The following is a 12,853-nucleotide window of genomic DNA, read 5'->3' as shown; positions in this document are numbered from 1 at the left end:
TATGTCACTTCTTGGACATACAATTTCTGTTTCTTAATTTTCAATAACAATAAAATGTATTGGAGCAAAAAGATTTACAAAACGAGCCTATAGAACAGATAAAATCAAATTATATTTCTACTTTCAGTATTTGGTACTCCGGATTCATTATGAACTTTAACGTTCTTGGAAATTATAGAATATTGAAATAATAGAAATTTAATTAACACAATTTAAATTTTAAAAAACGATTGATAGCACCAAACAATTCCCTCTTAATTATATAAAGAATCAAAATCAATTGAACAACCAAAAACTAAATGAGTGTTAATACTTGTAAATAAATTTTGTTTACCCAAAGGTTAATACTATGGTAGCAACAAAAATTAGTATACACTACTATTCTCTTTGTCCACAAATAATAGTTCTACAAAAGAGATGAATTTTGAGAAATATAGGCGATAATAAATATTTCTTATAAAGATATCGTAAAATGAGAAATGACCATTACTTGTAATAAAATAAATTAGTAAATATTAACGATAATCACTTTTTCTTTTGTAAATAGTCTATGTTACTCTCAATGAAATTACAACAGAATAAAACAAATATAAAATATAATACATAATAAAAAAAATCTAAATTTATAAGTTAAAATGTGAAACATACAAACTAACTAAAATGCCTATGCAGACGGGTAGTGATAAAATGCAAACTCAATATATTGTAAGTTTGTACAATATTTAGAGTTTGCATTTGATTACATTCCCTAGGGAGACTATATAAGTTGCATGGTTTAACGGATTTGTTATTGGTGCTTCTATTTGATACATCAGTCTTAGATCGAATGCTTTAATTAACAGTTAATCACCGAGTAGAATTATCATTTCCACCAATTTACATAGTTGATAAAGAAAACATGCAAATAGACTATACACAAGATATTCATCAGAATTCAGATCATAAAAAATTATAGATAGTCGGAACTAATCTGCATTCATCAGATCATCAAAAATACATATAGCACTCTCAAAATTGTAACTAATCACGAAGAATTAATTAATGTGTCCTAAAATTACAGTAATACTGAAAAAGAACGATTTAGCCTACAAAACAGAATAATTGGCCGACGCCGTCTCCTTCAACCTCACCGCGCCCTCGTCCAAATCCAAATCGTTGGTCCTCCTAAACACGGAATGCGCGAGCACCGCCACAAACCCGGCCGCGATCCCCCCGAGGAAGACCGTGGCCTTGGTGAGGAGCAGCAGCGCGACGGTGGAGACGGACAGCACGGCGAGCACAAGGCGCTCCTCCACGCCGTAGCCCCAGACGACGAGGGGCGTGTCGCGGAGGAAATAGAGGAACAGCCACGCGAACATGGTGGCGATGAACACGATGAGCGCGGCCGGGTGCCACAGGAGGCTCACCAGCAGCGTCAACAGCACCACGATCGCGTAGTTCACGTGGAAATACCCCGCGTTCGTCAGGAGGCGCTGGAACGCCGTGCCGAGGCTCTCCGGCGGGGAGAGGGACGCGACCATCACGCGCCACGATCGGCGCGTGCCGATTCCGGATCGGATCCGCTGCCCCGCGCGGGAGTAGAACGGCGAGTCCGGCGCGGGCGGGGTGGCCGTCGAGATTGTGCCGTAGACGGTGCTCATGTTGGGAGAGATGTGAATGTGGGGATGAAGATGAAAAATATGTGATAGATCGATTTGATGGTGCAATTCTCTCTTATTTCCTTTGATCTTGGAGCATGAAAATTACTGTTTATTCATAAATTTTATTTTATTTTATTTTAATTTGACAATTTCATTTTCGTCGTCAGTTCAAATCAAAATCAGTATGTAAAGTGTAAACTATCTCAATCTTTAGTAATTTCATCACACCTATCATACCATTCAAAATTTATTCATTGTATGCATTCTATTCCAAAATATTTTCAAATTTCAACGCATCAATTTTATCTATTACTGCTATTTTAAGATAATTGTTTCTTAACATTTAAAACTAAAGTAATTATTATAATATCCATGCATTTATCTCCCAACATTTCGTATATATTGAACTTTGCATTATGTTTTATTTGAGTCCGATTATGAACATGTAAAGAACGTAAAAATAATTATAAGTACAATGTTTGAGAAATCCAAATGTATCAAACGAAAATTTGAAGAAATGGTTTCCAAAAGTGATATACTATATATTTATGAATTATTCCAAAACCTTTTCACATATACTCGTTGGGCCTTATTCAAGATTGTGTTTTAAAACCAAAAATAAATGTAAAATGATTCTTAAGGCTTAATGCTATAAGGCAGAGCAGCAATTGATATATCTCAGAAATAGTTGGGAAAGTTGGCCACAACCCTAACCAATGAGTACACATTTCTCAGTTTTGCTTCAGTAAAAATATTGCTATTATAGAACAATTACTTCTAAGTTGCAGGTGACTCGGATAGCTTCTCTTTTGAAGAAGTGAGGCCTCCGAGATTTAGGTCTCCGATACCTCTAGGAGGACCAATGCTGCAACGATCCGTGTTATGCAGTGCTATGGCATCTTTAATCTTCTGAAACTGCAAGAAGATTTTGTAAATGCACTCGTCAACATTTCAACATCAACATCATCTGGTTCAGAGAATAAACCTCTTGGTTTCTTTTTTTTTTTCCAATTTTACGCCAGTATATTAAGTTGTAATGAAGAAGACATGTACGGAGAAGTGCTTAAAGACTAACTTAGAGGATGTGTCAGCCAGTAAATTGTTTGTCAATCAGTTATGAAACCTTTAGTAGTAACAAGAATGCTCAAAGATCCCTATTTCCGGACTGTCCTTACAATTCCCATGAGGTACAAAAATTGAAGCAAAGCAATAAGCATTGCCCCAATCATATGGCCTCAAAGTTATACAAATGCAAATTCATCTCAAATATGAACGGAGATTAGTTACCCTTAACGTGAATGCTCTGATCTCTTCAACAATTTTAAAGCAAATCAATTGAGCAAGTGAGAGAAAATAAAATGCAAGTGTGTTAAGTTCGCTTACTTTTGCTAAGGAACAAGAGAAGGATTCGAGCTGTCCATCTGCTCCACGGTAGAAGTGGAAATATGGAAGAACCTTGACATTCAAACTCTTGCACATGGGCTTGTTCTCGTCAAAATTGACTTTCAAGAACAAGATCTCTGGATGCTCCTGTGCCGTTCTGCAAAGCTGATAACAGGAAACACTTTAATTCAACTAACATTGATTTATAGACTTACTGAGCATTCAAATTGAATAACATTCTACACTGTGGTACAGAATTAGCCGGAAACTATTATAGATTAACTCAATTTAAGATAGCACAACAGGTTAGGAAGTTGAATAATAAGTGACAATGGTAATTGATAGCAAAATCTATGTGCACACAGTTCAAGATGTTGTCTACTCCCATGCCAAAATATTATGTAGGAGAAATCCACAGAAAATATGGGATGGTAACTTATACACAAGGAATCAATACGTTTATTTGAGGTGCAAAATGAGAATAGGAACCATTTAGGCTATTGATAAAGAGGCAGGAACCCAGTGAAATGGTGTGGGGAAGAAGCTTTCGTAATGATGCAAGAAGTTTCTAATAAGTTGTTGTGAATTTAGGATTAAATTCGCATTAGGCCAATTTTGCTGTGGAAAGTGAATATTATTGATGCAGTTAGGGATACTCGAGTTTTGTTTGAATCGCAAGTATGAATTATTTTTACTTCTTGCAGCTATTCCAATATATCTCGAAGCAGAGAGAAGAAAAGAGGAGCACCCAGTTTATTTGGGGAAGTATTTTAACCTGAAGGGTGTTCTAGCCATTTTCCATGGCTAAATGGGTAAAGGTCTTGCTTTTTGCATAAAATTTCTTCTATTTGTTCAAGTGAACATTTTGCATTTTTTTTACTTAATATCCCAAACTTTGTAATGACCATCATGTTTAAACATTAAGAGAATGACATTACCCTGTAGAACAATGAACCTTTCAGGAGCCTATTTCTATGGTAACGATAGAGCATATAATTAGTATAAAATCCTGGGGAAAAATACCTTAGGGAATAATGCTTTACAAGAAGCACACCATGTACCATAGAACTCAACTATAACCAGCCTTTCTCCAGCCTCACTCAAGGCAGTTAAAAATTCTTGTGTGGAGTGAATATCAATCATGTTCGGTCCAGCACTTCTTTCCCACCATTTGGGTGGCTCAGTTTCGGTAACGGTTGCACATACCTGTTTTCATATAGCCAGCAACTTAGATACTAGTAATAACTTAAGGAAGAAATTACAAACATCCGAGGTGACCACATAAAACATGTGGAGTATCTTTTTTTTTTGAAACAAGTTGTGTCATTATGGAACAGTGATTATTTACCAAATCTGAAGGACTAAAATATTCATGCATGCCCTATACCAGATTGACATGGCTTAGGGTGACTGGCTGAACTTATAAACTCATTTAAACAACTTATAAGTTGTTTAGGAGCTTACAAGCTCTTGAAAAGTTTATGGCAAAATAACCTCCTCAACAGCTTATAAGCTGTAAAAACTAAGGTCCAACAACTTAAAAGCTCCCCAACTATTAAATTCCTCAATCCTGCCTTATTTTTTCATAATCTTATAGTAAGTACAACATTTTTACAAAAAACAAGCTCTACTATGGTTTGTTATTTTCAATATATACACTTCTACTTTCATCTCTCTTCCATTTCTCACTCTAACTCGGATTTTCGTTGTCTAACTCACAATTCTATCTCTAACCTATAAGCTCAATAATCCAAAACACTATGACAACTTTTTATAAGCTCTCTAAAATTATCTTAGGCAGCATGAATGATTAAACATGAATAATGAATAAGTTTACTGCCCTACTCTAGGAAAATATGAAGCATATTTCACAAGGGAAACAAACTAAACACTACTAATACCCCTAGTCATTAAAGACCACTAGTAGAGTAATAATAAGTCAGTCATAAGTTAAATATAGCTTTGGCAGTCTATAAGGATAGTATAACCATTTTCACTTTCATCTAGACAGTAATTAACTGGAGAGAAAACTCGTCTAATCCAATCAATCCGTGCTATAAGTTATACACCAATCTTAGAGCTTTGCATATGGAATGTGAAGCTTATCGAAAAGGCCATTAGAGCACTGGAGTGTCCCTCCTCCTCTAATGACTCTCATTAACAGGCTAGGACGACATTATTAACTACATTAAAGTGTTATGAAATATGCCAAGAACTCTATGAATGCAAGCCATATTGCGTAATTAGCTCTTAGTACTTTACTAGCCACAATACCATTTTGACCATCATATTTTCTTTTTCCATATCAGAAAATCAAAATGGGCCATGTAGTTAACTATGGTTCTCTGCCTGCAAAGGCATCACAAAGTATTGCTAAGACATGAAGAACTTTACCTAACTTCTGATAAGGATGTTGTTGGAGGGGAGTGGTCTACAAGCGAGGAAAGAGGGAGGTCGTTTGGCCATCAAATCCGGAGGAATAGCGAGAAGATTTGGAAGTTAGGGCTAGCACAAATATCTCGGTGTTTGTTAATTCAATTCCTATCTTTCATCAATTATTGTTATATTGTTATTTCAGTTCCTAGTTTAGTGTTAGCAATCGTCTATATATAGGGAGATACATAGATGATAGAAGCATCTTGGAGAGATCAATTGTTTTGGACGACTTGGTCGTAGGCCTATGCGGAGGATTGTTATTTCATTCTATTCTCTTCAATAAAAATGATCATTTCTCTCTTTCTCTGCAATTACAATTTATTGATTTGATCAGTGAGCATAACTCGTGCTCCCTGACTCCCCTTTGCCTTTCACTCCTAACAATTGGTGCGGCGAACGATGGTGAACTCTCGAGCGGACACGCGACTGGACGAATTGGAGAAGGCGACGGTTGAATTGCAGCAGGGTAGACTCTTGTTGGACGCGGCAGTGAAGGAACCGAATGCTCAGTTCCGCCGCACTGATGACCAAGTAACAGAGGTCCGCACCGAACTGACCGCCATGCTTCAGGAGATGCGCGCGGGTTTCGCTTCGCTGAAACTCAAGGACACTTCCCGAGGACGGATCCAGCTCAGCGAATCAGGGGTCAAAGACGACAACCGCCGGTGGTACCTCAGCGTCGCCCATGCCTACCTTTGATGGCTCGGACGCCCTCGCATGGCTTGCACGAGCAGAGCAATACTTTTTTATCTCGGAAACCCCTTCCGAGGACCGGGTAGGCATCGCAATGGTGTCTCTGGCAGGCGCTGCCCTCCCTTGGTACCAGTTGTTGCGACAGCGAGTTCTGGATCTGACGTGGGCTCGGTTTGCAAGGGAGTTGATGAAACGCTTTGGCGGCAATGGGGCGTTGAATGAATATGAAGCATTCGCCGCAGTACCATCTCCTCCCCGTCCACCTACACTAGCAAAGGTGACAGCTCCGATGTTGTCCTCTAGTCCGCCTACAACAGCCAAGGAGAACACTCTACACACCATCCAACAGCCCCTACCTATACAACAAATGTGCACACCCATGACAATACAACAACCCATTCCACATCTAGTTTTGGTGCCTCTACCATCTCCTCCCAGTCCACTTACACCAGCAACTCCACCTACACTAGCACCAGTGACAGCCTTGCTGTTGTCCACCTCCGGCCCTTACATTCTGCAGTTTCAATCTCCGTTACTCGTCCTTGCTGCGATGTTTAGTTTCCGCTGCCCACCAGTCCACACCTATGGCGGTTTCCTTTCCAGGATCTCTATTTTCATTGGCAGGCGCTCCATTCTCCTATCTGGTCATGCTGCGATTCCTACATATCGTTGGCAATCTTCTATGGTTCGATGCTCTGGCTACTACTCGAAAGCATGAGTTTGAACCTCCACCGGACAGAGTGATGTATTTTGAATTTTAACGGAGCCTTGAGGACAAGGCTATTTCGAGAGTGAGGTAGTTGATACGGATGTTGTTGGAGGGGAGTGGTCTACAAGCGAGGAAAGAGGGAGGTCATTTGGCCATCAAATCCGGAGGAATAGCGAGAAGATTTGGAAGTTAGGGCTAGCACAAATATCTCGGCGTTTGTTAATTCAATTCCTATCTTTCATCAGTTATATTGTTATTTCAGTTCCTAGTTTAGTGTTAGCAATCGTCTATATATAGGGAGATACATAGATGATAGAAGCATCTTGGAGAGATCAATTGTTTTGGACGACTTGGTCATAGGCCTCTGCGGAGGATTGTTATTTCATTCTATTCTCTTCAATAAAAATGATCATTTCTCTCTTTCTCTGCAATTACAATTTATTGATTTGATCAGTGAGCATAACTCGTGCTCCCTGACTCCCCTTTGCCTTTCACTCCTAACAACTTCTCTTAAGTTTGACAGGAAATATGGCAGAGATTAGGAACAATCAAGATGGATCAAATAATAAAGCATAGTATCATGTTCTCAATCTTTCAATTACTCAATTAGTAACTAGTCTCATATCTAGATGATCTTGATGCAGGGTAAGTCCTAAGAGTTTTCCACAATTAGATCTTGAAAACCCCTACATGAAGCAACCAATTGAAACCAAACATCACTCCAGTTCTTTCTTCCTCCCAGTCTTAAATTCAGCTCGTGCAAATACAAATTCACTATCACTTCTTATCAATTCCAACCACGCTATCTAAAATATTCAACTGAAAGTCAGTATCTTTACCTTAAATTTCCCAAATTGCCTGCGGCGTTTAAAGGCAATCGGAGCCCCACCACTAACAGAGCAGAAATCAGAAACAGAAACTGCACTTTTCTGCAAACGTGTTTGATTTGGGGGAAGAGCCCGGTGACAAGAATTCAACGAGGAAGAGAGAGGAGTTAAGAATGAACAAGAAAATCGTTGAGAATTGCAACATAAATTGACTGCATCAGCCATTTCACGAGAAAGAATTCGCTTTCTTCCCCAAAATCCTGGAGAGCGTGTGGCTTTTATAATTGATTTGCTTCAAAATTGATTCCTTTCACCATCCATAGTATTAATATATACAAAAAATGGAGAAAAGAGGGAGGAAGGGGAAGGTGTAACATCAATGGAAACAAAGCAAAAAAACGGAAGGGAAGAGGGCTTAGATGTTTGTGGGTGACTCACACGGTAGCCCGGTGTGTGTGTGGGTATGAAATTGCAGACGCGGGGAGCTAAAAAAACATGTGATGATAATAAGAATGTGTGAACGAGAATACAGGATGAAGAAGGTGATGAAATCGACTGTTATCTACTCCTTAATTTTGTTTGTGCAATACTCTATCACATGATAGTTTTGTGATGATCTTAAATTAATTGACATGTTTTAACATGAAATTTGAGTTTTTTATATGAGCATCATATTCATTTCAATAATATATTTTATAGTAAACTCTGTATTTTCAAATCTAAATATTTTAAAATTCAATCTCAATCATCCATTTGTAGATAGTGATTGAAATTTGGTTTTTAATTATGCACTAAAGAAGTAGTGACTTTATAACATTATTAGGTTTGATCAATTATTAACTCACCTCTTAATTGCTAACTATAACTAATTTAAAATTATAAGATTTGTAGAGATATAGTGGTCTATAGATTGTCGTATATAATTTCGTTTTATTACTATTTAAATTTAAAAAGATAAGAAGAATCACCAAATTTAGGGTTTTGCAAAAACTGTCTATATAGTGTATAAAAATTATCAATATGATTCCTTGAATATGTCAACACAATTTAGCATTGACATTGTATATGTATTACATTGACATATTATGATTGTTATATTGACATTACCTGCTTGTCAAAAAATATGAAAATTCATGAAATTATTTTTCAAATTTTGACATCGAAATATATACAATTGAGATCTTGTTGCAATCCTTATAAAATTATCTTTAATTTGGTATATGTCGTGTGAAAAATAATTTAAATTGAGATAGTTATAATCATTTAAAGTTTAGAGATATTTTTCAAAAGTTATTATAACTAACTTTTTGTTAATTGATATTAATAACCCTAGTTGACATTTTTGTACATACTCTTATACCTTGATTTAATGATCTAGTCTATCATTTAATTGTAGTTATCAATATAACACACACCATAATGGGAGTGGATCCCTGTTGTGATGGAAACACAGCAGCTGTTGTGTGCCGTGAAACGGTGTCGTTTTGCCTCAACCGTTTACTAACTTTCCTCTATCCGATTTTAATAGCCGCACAAACTAATACACATAAGGCTATCCACATCTCTATCTCAATACCGTCTCATCCCTTAACTATTCATGGGCTCAACTGCACTTTTTATCTCATCTCTTAACTAAGAGACAACATATGCAACCCATCATCTCTTAACCATCTCATCCCTTAACTCAATTTCATTTTTTATTTTTATTTCCAACAAATTCAATTAATAAAAACACACTTCATTAAATAAAAGAAAATTACAATTTAAAATCCTAAAAAAACAAAAAAAAAACACATAATTAAAATCTTTAGAAAATAAATAAAAAAGACATAATTTAAAATATTAGAAATTAAAAATTGCACACTTAAATTATAAAAACTACTCCGTCGGCGTATCATTCCCCAAACGGTAATATTACCGTTTTAAAATTTTAATTTTTTAATTTTTTTCTTCAGAAAATCGATTTAAAAAAAAATTATTGCGTCAACATGACGACGCCCACTCGCGGGCCTGTGAGTGGGCGTCATGCCTCGCGCCAGAGCTCTCCAGCTTCATCGAGGCGAAGGGACACGCGACGCGACGGGAGGGCTGCATCGCTATCTCGATGCTGGCTCGTCTCGCCTTGAGCTCTTATTATCCAATTGCCTAGCTAACAATTTGATATATCTTGTTCTAATTAATGACATTGGGAGATGCACGATTAGAATGGTTAGGTAATCAACAACTACGTGTGTTACAAGTAATCGAGAGATGCATGAGCTAGAGAGAGGACTTGGGTCTGTTGTTCTAGGGAATTAATCTTGAATTGTATGGAGGAGACTCCTACACTAGGGATTAATCCACGAGTTAGATGCACCCGAGAGGGGGTCTAACCAATTAACCCGACCTTCCTAGCCACACATGAGAACTAATAGATGAGCATGATCCCTAGGTGAAACCCGTGATCCATACCAACGGATCCATATCCCTACCTTTCTAAATTTGTGTGAAAAATCATCCTTTGTTTGTCTTGTTTCGTTAATTGTCTTTACTTGATTAATTATTCTTTGATCTTAGTTATAGAAAACCAAAAACCCCTTTTACGTAGTCTAAATAGTGTTCAAAGTTGCATCGTAATACTCAAACCGGCTTTTAGTCTTCGATGATCGATAATTTTAGCTTGCCATATGCTACTTAGCCCGTACACTTATGGGTGACGCTTTTAATTGCAAAATTAGCATGAGTCAATTGGTATAGTTGGTGATGATCGTAGAATCATGTGTGATCATGCATCGGATCAAAGAAAAAATGGCAAGAAACGGAAGAGGATCGATTTGGGACAAAGGGTTGCTCTCGATCATTGCCATGACAAGTAATTTGGTGCATAGAAAATTGAGAAGGGGAAGGATTTAAGTTTATTGGTGAAAATAGTGACTAGTGAAGAAATGGTTATTTTGCTCAATCCAATTCGAGGAAAATGGAAGTGGTATATTGTGTTTTTGAGGGGAGGGAAGGTAGTGTGTGATGTGTGTGTAAACAAAGGGCCTAATAAGGTGAGGTTTAGAGGGTGTTATAAAGTTAAGGGGATTTATGGGAGGCATTCACGTGACTTCATGGCAACCAAAGAAACAAGACTAATAAAAAGAGAAATGGAAAAAGGAAGGAGTAGAATGCTAACACACGACCATCTGCACATAACCCTATCTTTTAAAATAGTCATTAGTAGTACTACTTATAAAATGATTGTATATAATTGTAATCTAGAAATGTGTGATTAGTTTCTTGGCCACATGTGATTAAGAGCTCCCGTTAACACATTTTAATCGTCTTTCCCAATTCATATCCATCAATGTGTGATTAATTAATATCATGGCCAAATATCATTGTTGTGGTCCTTTAATATTATTTTTTCAAGTCTTTCATATAATATCATGCAATTACGATTTCGTTAGTATGCCATAAAATTGCATTTAATTTGATATATTTTTAAAAAATATATAATTTAAATTTAAAAAGTTATGTAAAATTTAAAATTTTGAATTATTTTAGGAGAGAGAAATTAATTTTTATAATAATTTTGATAGGAATAATCATATAACTACACCATGACTAAAAAATCCTTGTACATTCCGGAAACTATATATATTTATCTAAAAAATAATATTTTTGAGAATTAATTAAAAAGCCCATATTTTATATTGTATGGTCCAAATTGAGTTACTATTATTATTATTATTATTATTATTATTATTATTATTAAATTGAGTTATTAATTCTCATGTCAAATACAGTAAGTTATTTTGAGGTGGGCTAGGCCGAATTCTTTGACTACACAGATGGGCTTATGAGGACCCAACAAAGCCCACAAATTGGGTGGATCAATATTCGCTAGCAAAACACATGTTTTTTAGTGCTAAAATTGGGATTGGACTGGCCAGCCTACCTAACACGACATTATTAGGCCATCCACGACGCTGTCACTATATCGTCCCTTAAAACACTATTTGCGGGCACCACTATACTTTTTTACTCCATCCCTTAACTAAGGGACGGAACCTGCAACCCTCCGTCCCTTAACCGTCCCTTAAGCCGTCCCTTAAATTACTATTCATTCAATTTCATTTTTTAATTTTTTTCCACCAAATTCAATTAATAAAAAACACACTTCTAAAAATAAAATAACATTACAACATAAAATAAAAATACAACTTAAAATTCAAAAAAAATAAAAAAAGACATAATTAAAATCCTAAAAAAATAAAAATGACATAATTTAAAATGCAATTTTATAGAAAATAAAAAAAACTACTCCGCCGGCGAATCACCCCCGAAGGCGGTGGAGGTGCCTTGAGGCCACTTGGAGGCGGGATACCAAGTTGTGCCGCCATAAACAAGACTCTGTTAAGCCAAGCTTCGTATTGGGTGGGCGTAAAGCGGGAAGTGTCCGCCATTGTGGCGGTCATTTACATGGACATAAGGAAGTTCGGGAGTCCCCCCTGAGCCCAGCCCCTCCTCCCTCTAGCCGCCTTCGCCGCATTTCTCCCTTGCGGCCGACGGCGCCCACGAAAGGACCCCCGGCATCGTCTGCCGGAGTCTCCTCCTCCTGCGAGGCAAACTCTTGTGGCCCGATGCCCGAACCGCCCTCACCAGACGAGTATTGGCCACTCGCCGTGTGCTTCGTGCGCTTCGAGATCGAGCCCGAGCTGGACCGCACACTGCTGGCCCACCTTTCCTCGTCCCTGACGACCTCTCAAATATCAACATATTTGAATTGTTTGCCGGTGTCTTCGTAGTAGACCCGCAAAGCCGACCTCAGAATGTCAGCTCTCGTGGCTCCGCTTTGGTACTGAGCCGCTTCATTCTTGTAGATGCCGCAGAATCGTTTGACCTCTCTATCGACTCGGTCAAAGTGAACGGGGAGCATCTTATATGTGCGGCGGCAGGTCTTTTTCGGCTTAATCTCGTGGTAGGCCTCGGTGAACTTTTCCCAGAAGCACTTTCGGGGTTGTTGATTCCCGACGATGAGATCGTACGAGACGCTGATCTAGGCGTTGTACACTGCCTGCATTTCTTTAGGGCCGTACGGATGCCGGCCTAGATCCTCCTCCTCCTCCGCCTCCGCCCTGGAGCCTCCCCAGCCTCGGCCTTCTTCCGGAGTGGGTTGAACCGGATAATCCTCCCGAATC

General features: G+C 37.9%; 2 protein-coding genes across 2 annotated transcripts; both read right to left on the bottom strand.

Annotated features, from left to right (window-relative positions):
* Positions 1-1,085: 1,085 nt before the first annotated feature.
* Positions 1,086-1,640, bottom strand: LOC121752721 (PRA1 family protein F3-like). The gene has a single exon (XM_042147820.1). The coding sequence runs from the start codon at positions 1,638-1,640 to the stop codon at positions 1,086-1,088; it is 555 nt and encodes a 184-aa protein (XP_042003754.1).
* Positions 1,641-2,283: 643 nt separating this feature from the next.
* Positions 2,284-8,264, bottom strand: LOC121752388 (thioredoxin-like 2, chloroplastic). The gene is made up of 4 exons (XM_042147431.1): positions 7,701-8,264; positions 4,047-4,229; positions 3,024-3,188; positions 2,284-2,555 (listed from the first exon to the last, which is right to left on the bottom strand). The coding sequence occupies exons 1-4, from the start codon at positions 7,911-7,913 to the stop codon at positions 2,418-2,420; spliced, it is 699 nt and encodes a 232-aa protein (XP_042003365.1). The 5' UTR covers positions 7,914-8,264; the 3' UTR covers positions 2,284-2,417.
* Between the last annotated feature and the right edge of the window lie 4,589 nt (positions 8,265-12,853).

This window comes from Salvia splendens, chromosome 10 (genome assembly GCF_004379255.2).
Source record: "Salvia splendens isolate huo1 chromosome 10, SspV2, whole genome shotgun sequence".
Taxonomy (NCBI): domain Eukaryota; kingdom Viridiplantae; phylum Streptophyta; class Magnoliopsida; order Lamiales; family Lamiaceae; genus Salvia; species Salvia splendens.
This window is presented reverse-complemented; position numbering and strand designations above follow the sequence as displayed.